Source organism: Bos indicus x Bos taurus, chromosome 6, assembly GCF_003369695.1.
Source record: "Bos indicus x Bos taurus breed Angus x Brahman F1 hybrid chromosome 6, Bos_hybrid_MaternalHap_v2.0, whole genome shotgun sequence".
In the NCBI taxonomy this organism is placed as follows: domain Eukaryota; kingdom Metazoa; phylum Chordata; class Mammalia; order Artiodactyla; family Bovidae; genus Bos; species Bos indicus x Bos taurus.
In genome coordinates, this window is record NC_040081.1 from 102,690,912 (window position 1) to 102,713,647 (window position 22,736).

A 22,736-nucleotide genomic window follows, 5' to 3' on the forward strand; every position below is an offset into this window, starting at 1 on the left:
TCTACTGGTTAAAGATTTAGGCTATTTCAGGTTTCTCTGCTATTGTACACAAAGCCACACAGCAGATACATTTTTGTTCTTACTCCCTGGAACCTTTCTCTCTGCAGGATAGATTTCTAGCGGTACAATGTATGAGTCAAGGTACATTTTACATCTCATGACTACCATCAGTGTTTCATCTTAACTCTCACATCCCGGTGACCCAAGGCAGAGGTCTGCAGTCAGTCCCTTGTGTTTGGTTCTTGGTTCTGGCACTTTCTGTGTGACCTTGAGCACATCGCCCCACCTCTCTGTGGCCAGGTTCTTTGTGAAATGGGGATGGGAAGGAGCCCCTCCTGGGATCGAGGTGAGGGTTAAAGGAGAGGGGATGCCTGGACACTCAGGGGATGCCTGAGTACCTGATGGATGCAGTGGGTCTTGCAGCTGGCATCATATGGATGAATATTTGAGTTGTTTCTAATTTTCATCCATTAAAATAACCCTGCAGAAGCTATACCCATGCACATTCTCGCAACAAGTGTCTGAGGCAGATACTACCATTGTTGTTCAGTCACTTAGCTGTGCTGGGCTCTTTGCAACCCCATGGACTGCAGCACACCAGGCTTCCCTGTCCTTCACTGTCTCCTGGAGTTTGCTACTGTTATTCCCATCTTATAGATGAGAAAACTGAGGCTGAAAGTTTGGCTGTGGTCTTGCAGCTAGTGTGTCGCCGAGGACACTGTATGCAGAAGGAGGAAGAGAGGATGCTTCCAGTTGTGCAGTCTCCCAGTCCCTGCTCCGTATCCCCCTCCAGCATCATTTCTCGTGTCTCTGTCTCTCTGGACTGGCCTGCACACAGCAGTCAGAGTGATGGATTGTTCTAGAAGGCAGACCCGACCACAGAATGCTTGTGCCTCCAAGCCTTTGGCCAGAGGAGGGTGGGCGGGGAGGGCTGGCGAGCTGGGGGTGGAAACCGATGATATAGTTCTCAGCTCCCTAAATCAGGCCTCACCAGGCCCAGCCCTTCCCATCCCCCACATTGCGTGTTCCCACTGCCGTCCATGAAGCTCCTTGGACGCGCCATGTTCTTGCCCCTTCTGACCCCTGACAGTGTGCCTGCCCTGTCTGGAACATCCATGAGGACCTGTCTCACTGTGTTCCTACCTCTCCTACCATCTTTGCTCTCTTCCCCCATCTCTTGGACGGTCACCCCCAGGTGACTGTGTCTTCCCTTTGACGCAGCCCCTAGGACAGGACCCGGGCCCAAGAGGGGCCCTCCAGATGCTGACCAGATGCGAGGTTGGAGGGACACCCCACCAGTCACAGGGACCATGCTCAGAGGACTCGGGGAGCAGCTCAGGGCCGGGTGCTACCCCATCTTTCTCATACCCGCAGCACTGAGCCGGGCCCAGGGATCCTCTGTTGTCTGAAGAGTGCTGAGCTTTCACAAGTCTGTGCCTGGGGAGAAATGGTGGCCAGGAGGAGCTAGATGGCTGGACTGACTTTTATGCATGTGAACCTTGACCTCTGGGGGTTTTGCCTGGAGGTAAGGGAAGTGTCGGAGAAGGCAATGGCACCCCACTCCAGTACTCTTGCCTGGAAAATCCCATGGATGGAGGAGCCTGGTAGGCTACAGTCCATGGGGTCGCTAAGAGTCGGACACGACTGGAGTGACTTAGTAGTATAGTATGAGGGAAGTGTGGATGCAGCTCAGGCCTCTTGCCAGCAGGGTGACCTGAGGCAGATCTCTGAGTCTCTGTGTTGGGCTGTACCCCTTCCTCTTGCCTTGCCCGAGGCCTCCTGAGGCTCAGGTGGGAGCCTGTGTCTGGAAGCCAGGTATCTGGGGGCTCTTCCTGGTGTTTGCATCACGTAGGCGATGTGGTCCCCGCAGGGGCGGCTTCAGCCAGGTGGCATCTCCGCTGGCCTCCACAGCTGGGTCTTACAGCTGCTGCCCTCTGTGTCTGTCTGATTGCAGCTGAAACGCTCCCGCGAGACGGAGGTCCAGCTGAAGCCCCTGGTGGAGAAGAACAAGCGGATGAACAAGAAGAATGAGGACTTGCTACAGAGCATCCAGAGGATGGAAGAGAAGATTAAGAACCTCACTCGGGAAAACGTGGAGATGGTGAGTCATGGACCCGAAGCCCTTGTCTCCACCTGGGCTCCTCCAGCCCCTGACCCGAGCAGTCCAAGTTCTCCTAGGCCATCTCCCACCCACCCCCCACCCCACCCCACCCCATCCCTCTAGCCTCTGTTCCCCAGAATTCACAGTGCTGTGGGCATCTGTGTCCGAAGGAGCGTGTACCAGGTGGCCTGACAGCGGGTTTGCACCTCTGCTCTGCCATCTCCACCTGGGGTCCTTGGGCCCAGCCCTCTTCCTCATCCATGAAATGGGATTGAAAACATCAGTGCTATAGGGTCAGGGACAGGATGGAGTGATGACAGAGAAGGTTCTCACAGAAGACCTGGCACATTGGGGCAGCTCAGTAGGCTGACAATTACAGTTTTGCTCCAAGTGCTTTGAATCAGGGCCTTTCATTTGCTCCAGCAAGAATGACTGGTCTTTGTGGTCAGAGTGGTGTCTTGCAGGGAATACTCTGAGCTTTATTGTCCAAAGTAGCCTCAAGCATGCCTATTGTACAGCTGAGAAGACTGAGGCTCCGGGAGATGGAACACCCTTCTCCCTGTTCCCTGGAACGTCCAGGTGTGAATGTGCATTGTTACCACGTGGTGTGCTCTCTTCCCCCAGCACCCAAGCTTTCTAGGCTCAGGGCAGACGTCCACCTCTCCCACCCTGTTGCCTGCTAGTCCTTCCTGTTAGCAGTGGGCACAGTCGGCCCCGCCTCGAGCCTGGCCCTGGTCTGCAGCTGTCTGCTCCTCCAGCGTGGGGACCAGGGAGCAGTCATCCCTCCCTCCATCTTTCCATCCTGTATCCCCAAGCCCACACTCCATGCCCTGACGCATGGTGGGTCCCTGACAAGGGTTGTGGATGAGCAGCCCTGTAGTGTCCTCTCTTTCCTTGGCTGCAGAAAGAGAAACTGTCCGCCCAGGCGTCCCTGAAGAGGCACACTTCCTTGAACGACCTTAGTCTGACACGGGACGAGCAGGAGATCGAGTTCCTGAGGCTGCAGGTGCTGGAGCAGCAGCACGTCATTGACGATCTCTCACTGGTATGTCTGCGCCTGCACCAGTGCCAAGCCCTCCGTGGGGTGCCAGGAGACATGGGCCTCCAGAATAGCATCAGGGGTGCAGGCAACGTGGGGCGCAGGGGGGCGGGGGAGCGTCTCACGGAGCTCCTCCTGGTGATGGGGCCTTCCTGCTCCATTCTTCCAGAAAGCAGCCTCCACTTGCTTTACACGACATCACCCGGTATCTGGGAGCGGTTTCCATGGTTACTCTTTTTGCTCAGCTCTTATCCAGAGTTTGCTGCCATTAAGAAGCAGCAACAGCCTCTGTTGAAAAGAGTCTCTGGCCTTTACAGAGTGGGTGTGATCGATCTGTCCTGGAGAAGTCTGATGTTTTTTTTTTAGCCTATTATTGCAGACTGTGAATTTGAAAACCGGAACCTTATAATCAGACCGGAATTTGAAGGACTTGCTAAGACGTGTGTGTGTGTTTGTAAGATCAAGGAGGGGGGAGTGTGAGTATATCTTAAGGCGGCTGAGTGTGACATCCAGAGACTTCTGCTGCTCTCTGTGGAAGGAGCTTAGGGACCATGAAGGGAGCATTTGTAGTGAGCTTTAGTTGTATCTTAGAAGCAAAGAGTACTACTTCAAAAAATAGAAAAGCCAGTGACCAAAGCTCTAGAAAAGGCTTTGACTGTAAGTTGTCCAATTCACTTTGCTTGCCTATCTCTCCATCTCTGCTCCCTCCTTCCACTCACCCATCTATACTCCCTCCCCTCCTTCCATCTGCCTTCCCATCCTCCCCCTCTCCCATCCATTCCTTCCTCTCTCCATCCTGCCTTTATTCCACCCCCCTCCATTTATTCTTTCAACCTTCTTTGCTTCATTGCACATAAAAGTCTTTATGCCACATAAGGCGAAAAAAACACACCCAGCAAAACGATGACAGGGTTGAAAGAGGAATAATAAACAGATAAGACGAGAGAAAATGAAGATGGCAGCGTCAGTCAAGATCAGGAGGGACACATGGGTGGACCATAGGGTTGTTGCCAGGCACCGTATTTGTCTCTGGGTGTCCTGACAGCCAAAGAGGATAGGAGCAGCCTATCAGAAAGGAGATAATCAGGAAGGAGAGAATTTGCTGCTTTCTTCTGGGGCAGAATGCTGCTACTCCTGCTAATACCCCTGTAGGTGCCATTTCTACTGACAGAAGCCACAGGTAATCGCAGTCTCTTGCAGGGCAGGTTCTACCACTTATAGCAAAGGAAGAAGCTGAGAATCAGAGAATCTCTTGCAGGGCAGGTTCTAGCATTTATAGCAAAGGAAGAAGCTGAGAATCAGGGAAACGAGGTGTGTGTCATCTGGCCAGGAAGAGGCCCCATGGGGCTTTGGCCGCAGCTCTGTGTGAGATCGAAGCCACAAGTTTATTTTCTGTTGGGGTCACTGACAGTAGGTAACTAGTTAACACCACTTGACTCGTTTTCACTTTCACCACTTTCAAGTTTTATAGCTTCCAGCCCCAAAGGCAGCCAGGGTGGAGTTTTACAGTACTGGCCAACCTTGGCATTGTTTTTCTGGGAGGGTCCAAGTCCAGTTCACGGTGTGGCTCTGTAGCTGTCAGTTCTGAGAAGCAGCCGTGCCTTGGGTGCTCAGAACCTGGGCCTACCCAGGCCCGGTGCAGACCGGTAGGCGCAGCAACTTTGTGAGTTACGCCCTCTTGGAGCCAGTGGGTCGCTGGGTGTGATGTGAAGACTGGCTGAAGATGCAAATGGTTGTGTTTCCTTCTAGGAGAGAGAACGGCTCTTGCGGTCCAGAAGACATCGCGGGAAGGGCCTGAAGCCACCCAAGGTGAGCCAGCGGTGGCACAGCTGCCCTGCTCTGGCTCCATGCCAGGATCTGCAGGACGGTGGTCCAGGGATGGAGGAGGGGAGCGAGCAACCCAGAGAGGGGCCCTGAAGGCAGGCATCGTCATATCTCTGTATATTTGATGCAGAAAAACCTGTTATAACTACTTCTCAAAGCAACATAAATAACTAGGCCATGGACCTGGTTACTGTCATTTATTCATGGAAAATTTACAGACGTATCCTGTATTTAGGCCTCTGGGGATGTGCGCCCAAAATTAAAAACATAAATACTTAGACCTTTTGAAGGATTTAAAGGATACCTGGTCTTGGTTTATAACATCTATATATCCTGTTTTGAAGAATCAGGGGCTTCAGGCTTTTTTGGAATGATGCAGAATGCATTCTTCCTGGAAAATGTGGTTTTGCCCTTTATATAGAGACGTTGTCCAGATGTCCAGTGAGGTGAGCAGAGGCAGTCTTGGAAAACTCAGATGCCCACAGGGATCGAGCTGGAAAGTAAAAGAACAAATTTTTTTTTTTTTTAATATTTTTTTGATGTGGACCATTTCTTAAGTCTTTATTGAATTTGTTACACTATTGCTTCTGTTTTATGTTTTGTTTTTTTGACAAGGGGGCATGTGGTATCTTAGTTCCCAGACCAGGTAGGTATAGAACCCACACTCCTGCATTGCAAGGTGAAGTCTTAACCTTTGAACTGCTACAGAAGTCCTGCAAATTGCTATTTTTTAAAAGGCCTTAGTTTGCATTAACACCTGGAAACATTTTTCACTTCCATGAAGATGTGGGCCTGGTCACCTTCTTATTAAACCAGATGCCCCTCCTGGTTTATCTTTTGGTAGAGATATGGCTATATAGAAATATTTCTCATCTATAAAGAAAACAGCCATGCAGATGTCTTACTGAATGACCATGGATATATGGCTTTGGTGTCAGTGGGACAATAGGGAGTGATGGGGACTGTGAAAAACTGGGTCCAGAATATCAGCTGCTGTAAGAAAGTGAGCCAGGTGATGTCAGATAATTCAGTTATTCAAGAGACGTGGAAATCTCTGCATTAGTGTCCTAGGACTTCTGTAACAAGGTACCACAAACTGGGTGTCTTAGCACAGAAATGTATTAGCTCAAGGTTTTGGAGTCTAGATCTAAAATCAAGGTGTTGGCAGCATGATCCCAGCCTTTAGGGAGATCCTTCTTTGCTTCTGGTGATTTACTGGAAAACTGGTATTATTTGACAAGACTTTCCTTGTCTTTAGTTCAGTTCGGTCACTCAGTTGTGTCTGACTCTTTGCGACCCCGTGGACTGCAGCACGCCAGGCTCCCTGTCCACCCCTCTCTGTCCCTTGTCTTAAAGCTGCACAGCTGCAGTCTCTACTTTTGTTGTCATGTGCTGTTTTCCCTGTGTGTCTCTGTTTTTGCATAGCCATCTTCTCATAAGGACATTAATCACACCCCAATCCAGTGTGCCCTCCTTTTAACTGATTATTGCAATGATTCTATTTCCAAGTGAGGTCACACTCTGAAGTACTGGGGGGTTAGGGCCTTAATATAACCTTTTTGGGTTGGAGGGCTCATTTCAACCCATAACACTTATATGTAAAATCTCAGGATTGTGAATGTTGGTGCAAATTGTTTATAGTACACTCTGGGCACATAAAATATATCTTGAACCAAATTTGTACATTCGGATAAAGGTTTATTTATAGCATCTCATTTAATCATCATAGCAACCCTGTGAGGTTGGTGTTATTTTTTCTATTTTAAAATTACAGGAAGTATATAGGTATAAAATATATAAGTGAGTGAAAGAGGAAAAGTAACAGACCGACATTTAAATTCAAGTCTGGGCTCCAAGGCCCAGGCTTATGCCACCAAGTCAAGTTGAATGAGGTACAAGTCTCTATGCACTGACATTAGAATCTCAGAAATGGGAAGCGGTTCAGCAGAACTTGGTTATATTTAAATACCTATTTTTATTATGGACATAGTATAGCCACATTGTAGACTATCTGGAACATAGTGGTCCATCATGGCAGTGCCTCCGCGGTGCAATCAATGTTGGCATTTTAATGCAATCTCTTTCCCCCTATTCTTGTTCAGCTTCACATTTTTTAGATACTGTAGCTGTAATTGTAGAATACATTTTTGCACCCTGGGTTTTTACTTACCATTATACTATAAAGCATTTTTCCGTGTTATGATGCTGTCATCATAAATACGAATTTTCAAGACTACATAATCTGTTGAGTGGATGGGCCATAAATTTGTCTAACGTTCTGTGTCCACCAAGCGTGTCTGCTTCCAGCTCCTCATGGTTGTGAATAATACTGCAGTAAATGTGTCTGTGCTTAGCAGACTGCTCTTCACCAGCCAGTTCTGCTAGATTCCCTGAGTGTTGAACGTTTCATTGGGTGACCACCCTTTCGGTCTTCTTGGACTCCCCGCTTCTGTAACTGTAACCACAGTGAACTCCTTTTGTCCAGAAAACTGTGTCCATAGTCTGGATCGTTCCCATGGATAGATTCCCGGAAGTCTACATGTGGGTCAGAGGGTGTGAAGGCTTCGATCAAGAACATTCAGCCTTCTGTCTGCTGTATAGAAGGGCTGTGTCCTTTTGCCCCGTTGTCAGTAATGTACACGATGGCCATTTTCACCACAAGACATGTTTAAAAAGTAACCATCGAAAGGAATTCAGTTTGTTGCATGAACTGGCTGTGTTGTGGCCTCATACACCCCAGAAAGGGTTTCAGGAAACCCAGTTTTGTGCCATGACTATATTTTTCAAATGTTGTCAGAATATCCAGAATAAGAGATTGTTTCCCTTTTCCTGTTTCTGAATGTGTCTATGGGAAGAGAACTTCACAAAGGCCTAGCCTGGACTTAGGATTGGCTAGGCTTGCATGTACTGCAGGCAAGGTGGGCAGGAGCTGTGTCCTGCTCACTATGTCCTGGTCATTGCCTGGCACAGAGTGGGTGTCCCTAAATAGTTGTTGACTGAATAAACAAATTGCTCTTACTGGAAAAAACGCATTTACCTAACACTGGATCATTCCAGGATGTGGAAGTTTGGTCACTGTAATTACAAGAGTTTGACGCCACTAAAGGCAGAGTCTTGGAACCTCTAGGGGAATTTCCTGACCCGGCTTGGGGTCTTTCCCACTTACTGTGACCCACCAGTATTTTCCTTTTTCTCAGGATTCAATGTACAGCTGTTTCCCTTATGCTCCTGCTTAATCCTAGCTAGTCCAGGGCCGGATGGATGAGTGGATTCATCGGGACCTGGGCAGGTTTTTAGTCCCCAGGGCTTGGCCCTCAGGCCTGGGCGGCTTCCCTTCCTTCTTTCCCACATGTCGTGGGGATCAGTACTTTCTTTTCTCTCCTTAAATAATCTTCCTTGCACTCTGTCCCTCATGCATACATGCACTTTATCACTTTGTCCGGGTCTTTATGTGACAGAGTGTCTCGGTGAATGCACCGAAGATTCCAGAACTTTCCGTCCCTGCTCTCCAGCTGTTGCAAGCCTCTTTGGACTCTGTAGTTCCCTGCCAAGGGTCTGCTCCATTTCCACACCATAGCCCAGCTGCTGCAGATGCTCTGAGGACACAGCAGTCATCTTCCAGGGCAGCCAGCATATCCTCAACAGCTCCTGACCTGTCTCACTGGGCTCCTGGGGACAAGACTGGTATTGGCTGTCCCTGCCTGGGGACCTGCCGTTGATTTTTCAGCCCTGGGTGGGGGTTACAGGAGAAGGACCTTAAGTGGTTCTTTGGGCCCTGTCCAGGGTTCAGGGCTTGCTCTGTGGAAGGTGTGATCAGGACCTAACTGGAAACAGAGCCCCTGCCCTGAAGTGGCAGGAGGTAGTGGGTCAGCCATTGGAACGTGCAGCCTAGCAAGGGAGAGATGTGTCTTAGGAGAGAGCTGGGCCCATGAAGAATGGCTAAAATGAGTACAGTTTGCTCACTTGTCTTGAAAGTAGAGCTGAGATCTTGGACGAGGCTCAGAAACCATGGCCTGGAGCAGCAGGAAGTCAGGCCAGCTCCTAGCTGTGAAGCCTTGAACTCTGAGAACCTGTTTCCTGGTTCTTAAAACACGTATCATATCTATGGGATCAATTGAAGCATCTGGCTCCAGGCCTGAAGAGTAGACAGGAATCAGTAAATTATATTATCCTTTTTCTTTCTCCCTTCATCTTAAATGGATAGCTTTCCTTTGGAGGGCCTGTTAGATGCAGGCCCTGCATGGGGGGGTTAGATGTGAGGCCTTGCCTCACCCTGCCCCCCATCCCCCTCTAACTCATGGCCCCCATTTTTAAAAGAGGTGGCTTCCCTATAGCTTAGATGGTAAAGAATTTGCCTGCAATGTAGGAGACCTGGGTTCAATCCCTGGGTCAGGAAGATCCCCTGGAGAAGGAAATGGCAACCCACTCCAGCACTCTTGCCTGGAGAATCCCATGGACAGAGGAGCCTGGCAGGCTACAGTCCTCGGGATAACAAAGAGTTGGACATGACTGAGTGACTAACACTGCTACTACTGCATTTTTAAAGAGAGAGAAATAGTCTCAGGTAGCAGCAAGGTGACATCCCCACCCTTTGAGGGAGGCTGGGAAACATCAAAGCACCACTGGAGAGTCGGCCCTTCCTGGGATCCAAGCGTCAGCTCTGTGGTCCCCTCTCCCGAATGGACCAGGCCTCTGCTGTCACCAGGACGCAGGTCACCCTGGGGATCTTCTCGAAGGTCACTCCTGGTTCGCAGCCCCTGCATTCACTCTGACAGTACACCTGAAACCTATCCAAACTTGACCTTGTGCCCCGAGGCCAAGCCCACAGCCTTGTGGGAGGAAGAACTCAGTGTCTGAAGCTGCCCTGGGACAGAAGCCGGGGTGCCATGCCTTAGCCTGGCCACACGCCTGAGTGCTTTCCATCACGTGCACACTTTCTCCATTTTTAAGTAGCCAAAGAAACCCTTTTTCCCGTCTCTGGTCATTTCCACTTGACTTTGTTCCCAGACCGCCTTTCCCCCACGGCTCCGTCCTCAGCCTTTCAGCGTGGGGAGGGCTGGCTCCTGCCTTGTTTGCCGGGTTATAAGCAGCCCCTAGCACAGCGCCTGGCCCTCACCGTGGGGCTCGATCGCATGGACTAAGGGGGCTGTTCATCCTTGCAGTCTTGCCAGGGTTCCCCCCCGAGCAGCAGGCAGCCAAGGGCTTTCGCTCCATGTTTCAGTCCCTGGAAGGGATGAGGGCTTGGCCCTTCCAGCCTGGGCAGCAGCCCATCATCTTGTTCCCTCTTCAACGGCCAGGCAGGTGGCTAAGCTTCACATCAGAAGCACGTGAAGCCCCACAGGGAGCTGCTCCAAGGGCCGCCTGCTGGCTTTGTGGGCCCTTCGGTAAAGGACTCTGGAAACGATTGGGGCACTGGAGATGGAACACGGGCGCGGTTTTGAAAGTGCAGGGCCACACTCAGGCAGCTGAGTGGCTCAGCCGCACACACAGTCTGTACTGCCCTACCTGGGGGAAAATAGCAGGTTGCTGGGCAATGGAGAGAGGGAGAGCAGAGCTAGGAGCCTGCCTTGGCCATTTCACCTGCCCAGCGTACCTCATCTAGCACAGCAATGCCCATGGGGACATCCAGATCACTTCCAAAGACTTTGGGATAGACAGGAAATAATGGTGGTCATAGGCAACATATTCTAGCAGGACAAGACACCCCAACACCAGGAGTGAGCCTGGGGATGAGACTCAGTCTTCAGAGAGGACCACGCTAGAAGGCAGGTCTGCAGCTCCTGGCCCCCTGCCTAGAGTCAGAAGGGGACCCTAGATCCAGTGTGGAGGGGCTTGAGGCAAAGGCTCCCTGATTCCAGACCCTCCCTTCCAGGCCCTTGCTTCTTCATCTGTGTCCACCTCCTTCCTTTGGGTCCTCATCTTCTGTTCTGGGACCATTGCCACAGCTCTCTGGCTGCTCCCCTGCTTCCAGTATCTTCCTCCCACCAGAACTGTCTTTTTAAGGCAGAGGTCTTACCCTGCCACCTTCTTCCTTAAAAAACCCTCCACTGGTTCTCCTTTTCTCAGGAGATGAGTCTAGGGCTCTTTGGCTGGGCCCTCAGGGCCTTCCAGGACCTGGTCCTGCTCACCTCTTGTCCCGACCTTGTGGCAGCTCGTGTCCAGCCAAGGCAGAACAGCTCTCAGCCCCTCCATCCCCCTATCCCTCTCACCGTTGTCTTGGTGCATCTTGTTGCCCTGGGCATAACAGAGCGTCAGGTGATGGGTACAGAGGAATTTTCACTTTTGAGGAATTTCTGGCAAAGTGGGTCTAAGTAGATCCAGGAGGCAGCCCACTGTACATGTGTCATGGCTTCCACAGAGCCAGGAATCCTTCTGCCAGGGATCCTTCTTCCAGGCAGAGGCTGTCTTTGGTTTTTCTTGAGGGTCCAAGTGCAGAGCAGCTTAGAGAGAAATCAAGTCTTTAGGCTTGTTGCAGAACTCAACAGTTTGTAGATGGCTTGACTTCTAGGATTATCTCCCTCCTCCCTGTTAGCTGAGATTTTTTTTCTATTGCTAGTGCCAAAAATTCAAAGTTGTTTAAGCAAATAAATGAATTTATATAGCTAAGAAGTCTAGACGTCCGGTTTCAGGTATAGCTGGATCCAGATGCTCACGCGCAATTATCAGGGACTTGTCCATCTTCATCTTTCAAGTGTGCTTTCCTCTGGACTGGCCTCTTTCTCAAGCAGACTCTCCCATGTGGTGGCCCAAACAGCTTTAGCAGCTTCCAGCTAGCATTATACCTGACAACCAACCTTTGTGGTCAGAGGATCTCTCTCCTCAGTGGTTCCAGCAAAAGTCCCGGGACCGGTGCTCCTGGGTTCAGCCTGGTCACAGGTCCATTCCTGACCCAGTCCCAACTCTGGAGGCACCTCATTTGGAAAGACAACTTAAAGACTTAGCACTAAATTGCATAGTGTGACCTGGTTACATAGCTCATATCATGGCTACTTTGAAAGGATCAAACATTATTGAAGTTGAAATATATATGAACTTGGCTATACGTATTTTTTTCTCTTGTGAATTGGGGCTTCCAAAGTGGTACTAGTGGTAAACAACCTGCCTATCAGTGCAGGAAACTAAGAGACTTGGGTTCGATCAGTACCTGGGTTGGGAATATTCCCTGGAGGAGGGCATGGCAGCCCACTCCAGTATACTTGCCTGGAGAACCCCATGGACAGAGGAACCTGGCAGGCTGTAGTCCATGGGGTTGCAAAGAGTCGAACATGACTAAAGCATCTTAGCACACACTTCTGTGAATTATTCTTTGCCTCTTAATGTTGCTTTGTGCTTAGTTGCTCAGTCGTGTCTGACTCTGCGACCCTGTGGACTGTAGCCCACCAGGCTCCTCTGTCCATGGGGATTCTCCAGGCAAGAATACTGGAGTGGGTTGCCATGCCCTCCTCCAGGGTTGCTTTAATACCTTTCAAATAAAAAGGTTTACTTTTTAATGGTGAAATCTACCCTTTTTTCCCGCTAGGAGGGTTTTTGCATTTGATCTTGTGGCTAGAGAAGCTTCTGCAAGAAGGTGCCCTCATAGGTGCTACATGGGTGTGGGAACTGAGGGCCATTCTAGCTGCCATTTTTCTATCGGATGGTGGTTTGCTTCAGTTCATATAAATGGTAAAACAAATGCTTATGGAAGAATTGCTAAGAACCCATGAGTTCAGCTAGTCTTGGGGCACGCACAGGGTGAGGGGATGAACCGAGAAATTTCCTAAGTACACGAGGCAGGAGGCACCTCCCTGTTTTGTGCTCTGGTCCTGAAGAAGGTTCTCTCGGCATCACGGTTGCTAAGGCTGTTCCCAGGGGCCCTGACAACAGGGCGACTCGGGGAGCCTGGGGCTGGGAGGAAAGCCCCCAGAGAATCAGCCAGCCTGAAGGCTGTCTGCTGTGACTGATTCACCCAGGCCCGGCCCCTGGAAACTGGCTCCTCTCGGCCCACGATCTGCCCCAGAGCCGGCATCCCTTTTAACAAAGGCACACCTTCTGGAGCATCCTGGTTGTTCTCAGAACGGTGCAGCCGAGAAGGAAGGCAGTGGACCTAGTGTGGTAGAGGAAACGAGAGCGCTCTGCAGAAGAATCGGTGCTTCCTCCCAGGACTCGAGAGAGGCCTGGAATCTGCTGGCAGTGATGTGGCTTCCAGCTCTCCTGACATACACAGGCTAGCGGGCCCCAGACTCTCTGCCCTGCCCCCTCCCTGCTCCCGCATCCCCACCATGGAGTACGTCCTTTTCGTGCTGTATTTCTCCTTTTTCCTCTGTCTCTGCACCCTGGTGTGTCTGTACTTTTCTGGCTGCCAGGAGATGACCTACAAGCATGAAGGTAAGCGGCCAGCTTTGGGTCAGTTGCAGTCGTGTGAATATCAGCGGCTGTGATTGGAAAGCTCCTTCCTGTGCCCGGGATTATTGGGAATGACATGGAGGAGAGAGGAGGCCGTGAGAAGCTGGGCTCAGCCAAGAGGTTGTTTATTTGGGGGACGGGGTGCCTCCCTTTTTCCCCTCTGTTCACGTGATCTGCTAAGAATGAGCACCTCTGTATATGCAGCATGTCAGTGGAGAAGAAATGTTTATTTTCCACTCATAGTTGCCCAAACTGCATTTCAAGCGTTTGGGTTGGTTTATAGAAAGATGTCAGCAAGACAGGGCTTTGGTGGCAAAGAAAATAGAAGTCTGGAGAGGTGGGCCCTTTTCCATAGAGGATGCATTTGGAGTGAGCAAAGATGGAAATCTTATGTTCCTGAAGTTATTTTTTCCTTAGGAATTTCCCAGGGAATTTTTGAATGATGGAGGTTCCAAAAAATCGACAGTTTCTATTGTGCTTGACTTTCTTTCAAAACCCCATTATGAGCTGAGCATTTGAGAAACAGTATTTCCAGGTGATTTTCCTTTCATTCCTTGGAGGCTTGTATGTAATTTCGTGTATATGAACATGCAGTGGAAGGCAGGGTTGCTTGGTCTCCAAAGAAGACAGCCACCAGATTTTCACTTGAAACGTTGTCTTTTTTTTTTTTAAAGCTTGTTTTTTTATTAATAAAGCCATAAATTTATGTGGTGCATTTTGGCTTCCCATATAATACAGTCAATTTAAAAAAACTAACTCTCAGGAAACAAACCAACCCAACCCGTATGTCACACACGGTGGGGGTGACTCGTGGTCACCTCCCTGCTGCCTTGGAATTTGTGTGTGCTGTGGATTCATGGATCGTCTCCTTTGTGGTCATAGGATTATATATTTTAATTTTTTAATTAGAGGAAAGTTGCTTTACCATGTTCTGTTGGTTTCTGCCATACCACAACGTGAATTAGTCCTAATTGTGTATGTATATCCCCTCCCTCTTGAGCCTCCCTCCCCCGTCCCAGCCCTCCCCTCTAGGTCATCACAGAGTGTCAGGCTGGTCTCCCTGCCTTTTACAGCAACTTCCCACTAAATATCTACTTTACACAGGACAGTGCATGTTGGTCAGTGCTACTTTCTCAATTTGTGCCACCCTCTCCTTCCCCTCTGGTGTCCATAAGTCAATTCTCTGTATTATACTTTGAATGTCCTTGTGTGTTTGAGCCCGCCTTCGGAGCTGTTTCTTCCTTCCTTCCTCCCAGCGTACTTCCTCAGGTTCTGTCTCTGGAGCCACATGATACTTCGAGGCGCTCCACTGGGATCCAGGCAGGTCAATTTTAAATGCACAGCTGCAGCGTCTGTAGTTAATACCCTGGTTGTTATTTGTCATTGTTTAGTCACTAAATCATATCCGACTCTTTTGCAACCCCATGGACTGTAGCCTGCTAGGCTCCTCTGTCCATGGAATTTTCCAGGTGAGAATACTGGGGTGGATTGCCATTTTCTTCTCCAGAGGAATCTTCCTGGCCCAGTGATCAAACTCACATCTCCTGCTTCTCTTGCACTGTAGGCGGATTCTTTACCATTGAGCCACCTGGGAAGCCCAGTACTCTGTTTTAGGGCTCAGTAATTCCCAGGTGGCGCCAGTGGTAAAGAACCCACCTGCCAATGCACAAGACATAAGAGACGTGGGTTCGATCACTGGGTCAGGAAGATCCGCTGGAAGAGGGCATGGCAACCCACTCCGGTATTCTTGCCTGGAGAATCCCTATGGACAAAGGAGTCTGGTGGGCTTCCATCCATAGGATTGCAAAGAATCTGACACAGCTGAAGTGACTTAGCATGCACGCAATTGAGTATTTAACTCTCAGTCCCACAAAGTTTCAAAAAGCAGGTCACCCTAGGTAATGGAGCACTGAGTCATCACACCCCCCCCCCCGCCAAGAACAGCCCGCAATGCCTGCAGTGGGTGACCACCGCCTGCGCAATGCCTGCAGTGGGTGACCACCGCCTGGCCTCGTGTCTTGGCTGTGTGGAGACTGTGAGGCTTAATGTTTCCTGGGGCTGCATCCTTGTGCCGGGCAGGGGCCTCGCTGCGTCACTGCTCACTGCTGATCAGCACAACGGGCCTGTCCTTGGAGGCCTTGCAATTAGCAGTGTTTACAAGAAATGAGGTCAGCTGAGTGGCTGCCCAGAAAAACAAGGAGCCTGGGGCTCGGGTGAACCGCATGTGTGCAGAGGAACTGAGTGCTATGAATGTGTCCGCCGTCAAAGGTCATGGCCACAGCTCTCTGGAGGTGTGGCGTCTGGAGCATCATTGACACAAACTCAGGGGGATTTCTCAACCCGGGGGCTGGAAGTGTGCCTTTGAGCATAGGAATGTCTCCTCCAACCTCCACTCAGAGAGGATTGCATTTGACGTTGATGGAGTCTAGTAGGGACTCATGTTCTACCTGGTGGACTCGCCTGGGGTGAACCGCCAGGTGGCTGCCCACCGATGCGGGCTGCAGGAGCGAAGGAAGGGACACCACGTGCAAACCCAAAACTACTCGTGGGTGAACGTTTGTTTACCGTTGAGTTCTTTGCAAATACTTATTGAGCAACCAGTATTTCTTGAGCGTGTCAGGCCTTGACATCAGCACAGTGTATCTTATGTTAGGCAGTGATGAGCATTATGGAGAAAAATAAAGGAAGAAGAACAGAGAGGCGGGGGTGGGGAAAGGCTAGTTAAGACTTTGATGTGGTGATCAGGGAAGTCTTTTGATAAGTTATGTTTGTGCAAAAACTGGAGGGAAGGGAAGGAGAGGGTCACGTGGGTTCTGGGGGACAGCATCTGGGAGTGCAAAGGCCCTGCGGCAGGCACGTGGAAGGGGCGGAGGTGTGCTCGGCAGTGTGGCTGGAGCACAGTGGTGAGGAGGGGATGAGGCCGGAGCGAGCGGGGGCAGGCGCAGGGCCTGTGGACCGCGCTGTCGATGTTGGCTTCCACTTAAGTGTAGTGCAGGGCTTTGAACAAAGGACAAACACAACGGGATTCTTGTTACAAAATAGTCACTCTGGCCACCAGGTTATGGGACAAAGGCAGAAGCCGGAAGGCCAGTAGTGAGAGGTGATGGTGGCTTGGACCAGGAGGCAGGTGCTGGTTCGTGGAGGCTTGGATCATGGGTTGAAGATCGAGCCAGCAGGGTTTCTCTCAGAGGCGTGGAGCATGGAGTGGAGAAAGGAGTTGGTTTTTGGCCTGAGGAACTGTAGAGGTGGAGCTGCCAGTGGTGAACACAGGTTAGTCCGAACATGGAAACAGCAGGTTCGGGAGTGTTAGGTCAGTGTTCTCCAGCCTCCCTGGAACTGTCGAGGAGGTGCCTGACGTGTGACCCGGGAGTTCAGGGGGCAGTACGTGTCCCACCTGTGTTAAATAAACAAAAAGCATAAGGCGAAAGCAGTTTGCAGAAACATAGTTGTCACTGCAAGGCCGTCGTGGGCGCCAGCCGTGGCCGGGGGCCTCCCTCAAAGCCCCATGAGAGATGCTAAACTGTGCAGGGTGACAAAGGAGCTCCCTTCGCCTCACTTCCTGGTTCTGAATTGGTTCGTAATCCTGTTAGTGCACCAGCCACGTTTTTCTGACATCTGGACCCAAGAGCTTGTACACCAGCACTGGCTCTGACGGCGGGAGGTGCCTGAGCATGTGGGGAGCGTCTCTGTGTGTTGATGGGTGGGGAGGGACCCCTGCGAGAGCCTGGTTCAGATTGACGAGTGGGAGCCTGGAGCTTGGCTCCGGATTTAGGTATGGTTCTTTCTTCATGGTCAGGAGCATCCCTGATTTGTAAAATCAAAAACCTTCTCACGGACTATTTGAGGCGGGCGGTGAGGGGGGGAGACCAGTGTTTCTTGGACAAGGGATGTTGATCTGGTGATTGTGGGCTGGTGTCTGTGGTCCCAAGGGACCGAAGCTCTTTGGGGCAGGGACCACACCTGGTTTTGATTGGTTGTGGCCCCCCAGGCCCCACCCAGGGTCTGACCCATAGAAGGCGCTCAGTCAGATGTTCACTTAAGGAATGAATGAATAAGTGAGTGAATGAAGGCCCATCTCTTGTGATATTCGGGGTGAGAGAAGTGCTGGACAGGGTAGCTGGAAGCCCAGCACACAGAGCCTCAAAACTGCCTCTGAATCTGAGTACTGGGTGTATATGGGTCCATTACGCCATTCCTTCCAATTTTGTAACTGTGCTTGTTAAAATAAACTAAAATTGCCTCTTGGGGCACGTCTGGTGGGGACCTGGGCCCCCCGCTCCCCAACTTGCCCAGCCAGTCAGAACCCCAGGTCCACCTGTGGACACTCTGCCCTCTCACCATTCCGTGTCTGACCTACAGCCCGGCCTCTCACGTGGCCTGCCCCTGCCCTCCCCTCCCCCACTCAGTATAGCAAGGATGCTACTCACCGTGTGTTACCACGCTGGGCACCTTGCTCGGTGACCTCACTTTGTGCTCAGGGGTGAGCTGGGGGTCCTGTGTCCCTCTGATGGAGAAGGGAGCTGGCTCTCAGACAGGCTGTGTGGCTCCTTGCAAAAGGTCATCAGCACGTGAGCCTGAGCCAGGGTTGGGCCAGCACCCTCTGTGGTCACCCTCCACCCTCTGACCACCTCTGGCTGCTTCTTTCCCCCTCAGCAGTCACGCCCCCCCCACCCCACTCCTGGGATGCCCCAGTGGCCCTGATGCACAGTGTCTCCCTGCGGATGACGGGGTGGGGGTATCCAGGCGACTCTTGAGTCCCTCTCTCATGCTTTGCAAATTGCCTTTCACAGAAGCATGTTGTGGAGACATTTTTTGGATTTGACGAGGAGTCCGTGGACTCAGAAACACTGTCGGAGACGTCCTGCAACACGGACAGGACGGACAGGGCTCCGGCCACACCCGAGGAGGACTTGGATGACGTAAGCGGGCCTCACCCCCGGGTGCTTGTAAGGGGGTGCCTCCCACCTCACCTGGGCTCTGTAGCCTCGGTCCCTCCCTGTGAGACGAACCTCGCAGGACCTGTGTGGTCACAGCCTGTGGCCAGGGAGGGTGGTCCCCACTTTGACGGGTTCTGAGAATGGCGATGGCGGGGTGCCTGCAGTCTGGAGGGGCCCTTTCCCTTCCCAGCACAGATTTCACACCGGAGACCTGTAGCCACGGCGGTGCCGCTTGCCCTTTGTCATTAAAACTGCTGTGTGGTAGTCTGCCCCTCGCCTCCCCCCAGGCTTGTACACACACACACACACACACACACACACACACCTGTGTATATAAAGATGGTGTGTCACTGTAGGAGAGGATGCGAGCAGCACAGAAAAGAGCAGAGGGAAGCCGACTCCTCTCTCTCACGCTTTCCTGACCCTCCGTCTCTGCACATCCACCTTCCTGTCCCCTGCTCCAGAGAGCCTGAGTTACACAGGAGCAAAGAGCAGCCCCTTCCTCCCACCCTGCCCGCTGGGATTCATTCAGGAAACCCCAGTCAAATACGATCTTGTCGGACACACGCTTTTTGATTTGCCTTTTTCACCAAGAATGTGTAACAGGCTTCTTTCAGCACCAGATGCTGTTAGTCATCATCCTCCGTCCCGAGCAGACCCTCGTAGATCCACACGTGCGTCCAGCCTAAGGGCTCCTGATGAGAGGCGTACGGGGCTTCCAGTTTTTCACAACTGCAGCCATGTTCTTTGGGTGGTTGTCTCCTTGGGAGAAATCCCCAGAATGAGACCTGAGGGGTGGGAGGGGTGCCTTTTACAGCCTAGACACTCGCCATGCAGTCGGGACTGGCTCACCCTTGTTCCCCTGCACACGATTCAGTGATTCCTGGGGTTCAGGGAGCTCCAGGGTAGATGGCAGAGAAGGGATCTTCTCCCCAGCACTCTCTCCAGAGCCCTCCAGTTAGGTCCTGGCCCGGGCCAGTCTGTTAAGTAAGAGCTGGCAGCGGTCGTGACATCTGCACGTTGTCTTTGCCTGACTTGACCCTGGCACTGCCGTTCACGTCAAGTCACGGGCTTCCTGATGCTTTTCTCTTCCATGACGTGAAGACGACAACCCGAGAAGAGGCTGACCTGAGATTCTGCCAGCTGACCAGGGAGTACCAGGCCCTGCAGCGAGCCTATGCCTTGCTTCAGGAGCAGGTGGGCGGGACACTGGATGCCGAGCGAGAGGCCCGGGTAGGTGCCAGCGGGAAGGTGTTGAGGGGTCGGACAGAGGCTGGATGTCCTGTGCATGCCCTTCCCAGCAGCCGGATTCTGTTGAGAGGGGATGGGGGTTGCCTGGCAGCCTCCGCTGTGGTGATGTTCCAGCGTTTGGCAAATCCAACGGGAGCTACCTGCCCGTCCTCAGTGCAGGAGCAACATTTGCAGAAGAAATGCTGCTGTCTCAGTGTCCTGTGCCCCTTCCGTTGGCAAGAAGGGTTTCAGAAGTTTGACTCAGTGATGAAATCAGACTCACTGTGAAACAGACATCTCTCTTTCCCGGCTGAGAAACCCCCAAGAATGTTCCTAAGGCACACAGGCAGGGCTGCCCAGTTAAAGCCCACCCAGCGCTCTCTCTGGTCCCTGCTGGCCACCCAGGTCTGGACCATACCAGCCCTCATGGCTGGGCTGACCTCCACCATCTAGTAACGTCCACTCACTGGCCATTAGCCCATCTTCGGGAGTCGCACAGACCAGTCTCGGCCAGCCCTTCCCTCTGAAGGCAAGAGGGACCCCTGGGAGGGCTCCTGCTGGGGTGACTCTTCACCCCAGCACACACCCGTTTCATTCCCACAACAGCCCCATGAGGTAAGGGGTGGCAAATGAGGCTGTGGAGGGAAGCTCCTCGGCTACAATAGTGTCAGCCTGTAACCTGTAGGTCAGAGGAAGTACACTGGAGGTGTACGCTGGAGGTGGTTTGGACTGAAGCATGGGTTTCTTATTAAAAAAACTTCAGCTCCTTGCACCATTCAAAAGTTGAGAGATTTCACGTAGACATCCGGGTTCCTGGCTTCTCTTGAGAGCTCAGAGCATCTGGTAGCACCAGTCTTCCCATTCCAGGTAGTCACCTTTGGCTGCAGCTGCTGAGTGGCAGCGTCCCCTCTGAGTTGAGACATGTGCCCCTGGTTTGCCACAGTCGCCACCACTCCCTAGTACCCTTCACCCAGTCAGTCTCTCTTATTTATACTACCCGCCAGGTCCTTGGGGTATCTGGTTTTCAGCCCTCGCTGTCGGTGATACCTTTGTCAGGAGATGGGCTGAGCAAGGGAGAAAGTGCGGCTGGCGGTGGTGGTACAGCCACAGCACGGGATCAGGAAGCTGGGCTGGGAGCTGACATGCTGGCCCCTCACTCACCCTCGTGAAGAAGCTGGCCGCTTCTCCAGGCTGCGCTCGTCTCTCAACAGGGGTGGTGCTGATGGCCTGTCAAGGCCTTGCGGTTCTTCCAGGTGTCACACCCGTGGGTGACACAGGAACCAGGCAGGCCAGTCGGCACATGTGCTCCTAAAAAAAGGACCCGTTTCTCAGGACCGGATGCCACCTTGTCCTTTCCCCTTCTCTGTCATCATCCGGGGGGACCTGCTCACTTCCTGGTCTTTTGCATTTCAGACTCGGGAACAGCTCCAAGCTGATCTGCTGAGGTGTCAGGCCAAAATCGAGGATCTGGAGAAGTTACTGGTTGAGAAGGGCCAGGTGAGCAGAAACGGTCATGTGACCTGTAACTCTTTGCATTTCTATCCCCTTGGTGGTGTCGCTGGGGTCTTGGTGCCCAGGGGGATGGTCTGTTGATCTATATCATTTGCTCTGGAGATGTGAGAGAAAAAAAAAAGAATGTTAGCAGAGTTCAGGCGAGACTGTCCCAGCTCATTTGCCTCTTTACCAATTTTTTAAAAATCCATCATGTTCTGAGAGTCTACTTGGCTTTTTCTTTGTTTGTTTGCCAAATGTACAAGAATAGGAGACAACTCCAAACATAAAGTGATCAGCAGAATCTTTTCTGACTTGAATCTGGAAGAAAAGCTGACACTGCCTATGAGGATTCAGTTGTGCAAATGAACTTGCAGCTAGCTCTCAGTGATGGCAGAGGTGGCCGTGGGAGCCGGTCCAAAACTCTCCATGAGGCAGGGGAGCAGTGCAGAACATACACCACAGCCAACAAGCCACAGGCCAGCCCTGCCCCTGACCTGTTGCACAGCCCTGGGAAAATTACGTGATCGCTTATGTCTCAGTTTCCTCATCTTTAAAATGGGGCTAATAATAGTACTTAACACATAGGGAATGGGGGAGGAGGGAGACTCAACAGCAGCCTGGGTGGAGTCCAGGGTGAAGATGAGGCTGTTTTCACACTTCTGTCCTCACCTGCCATTGACCTCAGCTTCCCTCTTTCAGGCTGAGCTCACAGGTTGCAACCCGTCCAACCACAGCCTATGATTAAGTTAACCTCCCATCTGAGGTGCTAGGCCCTGTTTTTGGGTGTGCTCTGCCCCCAGTGCCTGCTAAATAAAGGGGCCAGTCTGGGACAAAGCACATGGCCATTCATTCAGTGAGCACTTTACCAGAGCCCTTGCCCTGTGCTGGGCTCTGTGCTCAGCGTGTGGGATCATGTATCAGTTGGCTATTTCCGCCTAACAAAGCACCCCAAACTGAGTTGTTAACAAATAACAGAAATTTTGTGTGCTTACAGTTCTATGGATCAGCAGTTTGGGTGGTTCTTCTGCTGGTCTCCCCTGGGGTCACTCTAGAGGCTTCATTTTGCAGCTGATTGGGGATAGATGGCCCCAGATCACCTCAGTGTCCTGTCTGCGCATTAGTGCCAGCTGTTAGCCAGGCTCTCATGGTCTCTCGTCCTCAAGGAAGCTGGCTCCTTTAAGTAAAGGTCTTGGAGCAGGAAAAAAGGGAAGCCCCCAAAGCACAAGTATAGGCCATGCCTCTGCCTGCATCACATTGGTTAATATCCCGTTCACCAAAGAATGCTTCAGCCACACCCAGTGGTGAGTTTGCTCCTTGGGAGGAGCTGCAGAGTCACCTTGCAAAGGGGCAGAGCCATGGGAGGGCCACTGCCAACAACCTCCCACAGGAAAAAAGATGAATGGACCCAGCTCTGGACTCAGCCTCATGGGCCTACACGTGTGTCAATACTGGGAAGACACAGGGTGATACGCGCTGGGTAGAAGGAAGGGAGGGAGGAAGTTCCCTCGTTTATACCTTCATCCATCCCCTGGCATTTACTGAGCATCGGCTGTGTGCTGGGCACCGTGTTAGGTGCTGGAGATGCTGGTATAAAGACAGACTTAGCCCCGCGGCTCATGGAACGTTCCTGGACAGAACTTGTCCAGACAAAGATGTGGTTAGGCAGAGGGTCTCGGATGAGCAGAAGTGTGTTACTGTGATGACACCAGGTCAACGGGCACATCCATGG

General features: G+C 51.7%; 1 protein-coding gene across 1 annotated transcript in view; it reads left to right on the top strand.

Moving 5' to 3' along the window:
* The window catches only part of JAKMIP1 (janus kinase and microtubule interacting protein 1), a 155,013-nt gene that overhangs the window by 102,719 nt on the left and 29,558 nt on the right, over positions 1 to 22,736 (top strand). Inside the window, exons 6-11 of the mRNA XM_027544995.1 lie at positions 1,955 to 2,101; positions 3,006 to 3,146; positions 4,890 to 4,949; positions 18,137 to 18,265; positions 19,388 to 19,516; positions 20,927 to 21,010. Of these exons, the coding sequence (XP_027400796.1) occupies positions 1,955 to 2,101; positions 3,006 to 3,146; positions 4,890 to 4,949; positions 18,137 to 18,265; positions 19,388 to 19,516; positions 20,927 to 21,010 (690 nt within the window). The remainder of the gene's footprint in view (positions 1 to 1,954; positions 2,102 to 3,005; positions 3,147 to 4,889; positions 4,950 to 18,136; positions 18,266 to 19,387; positions 19,517 to 20,926; positions 21,011 to 22,736) is intronic.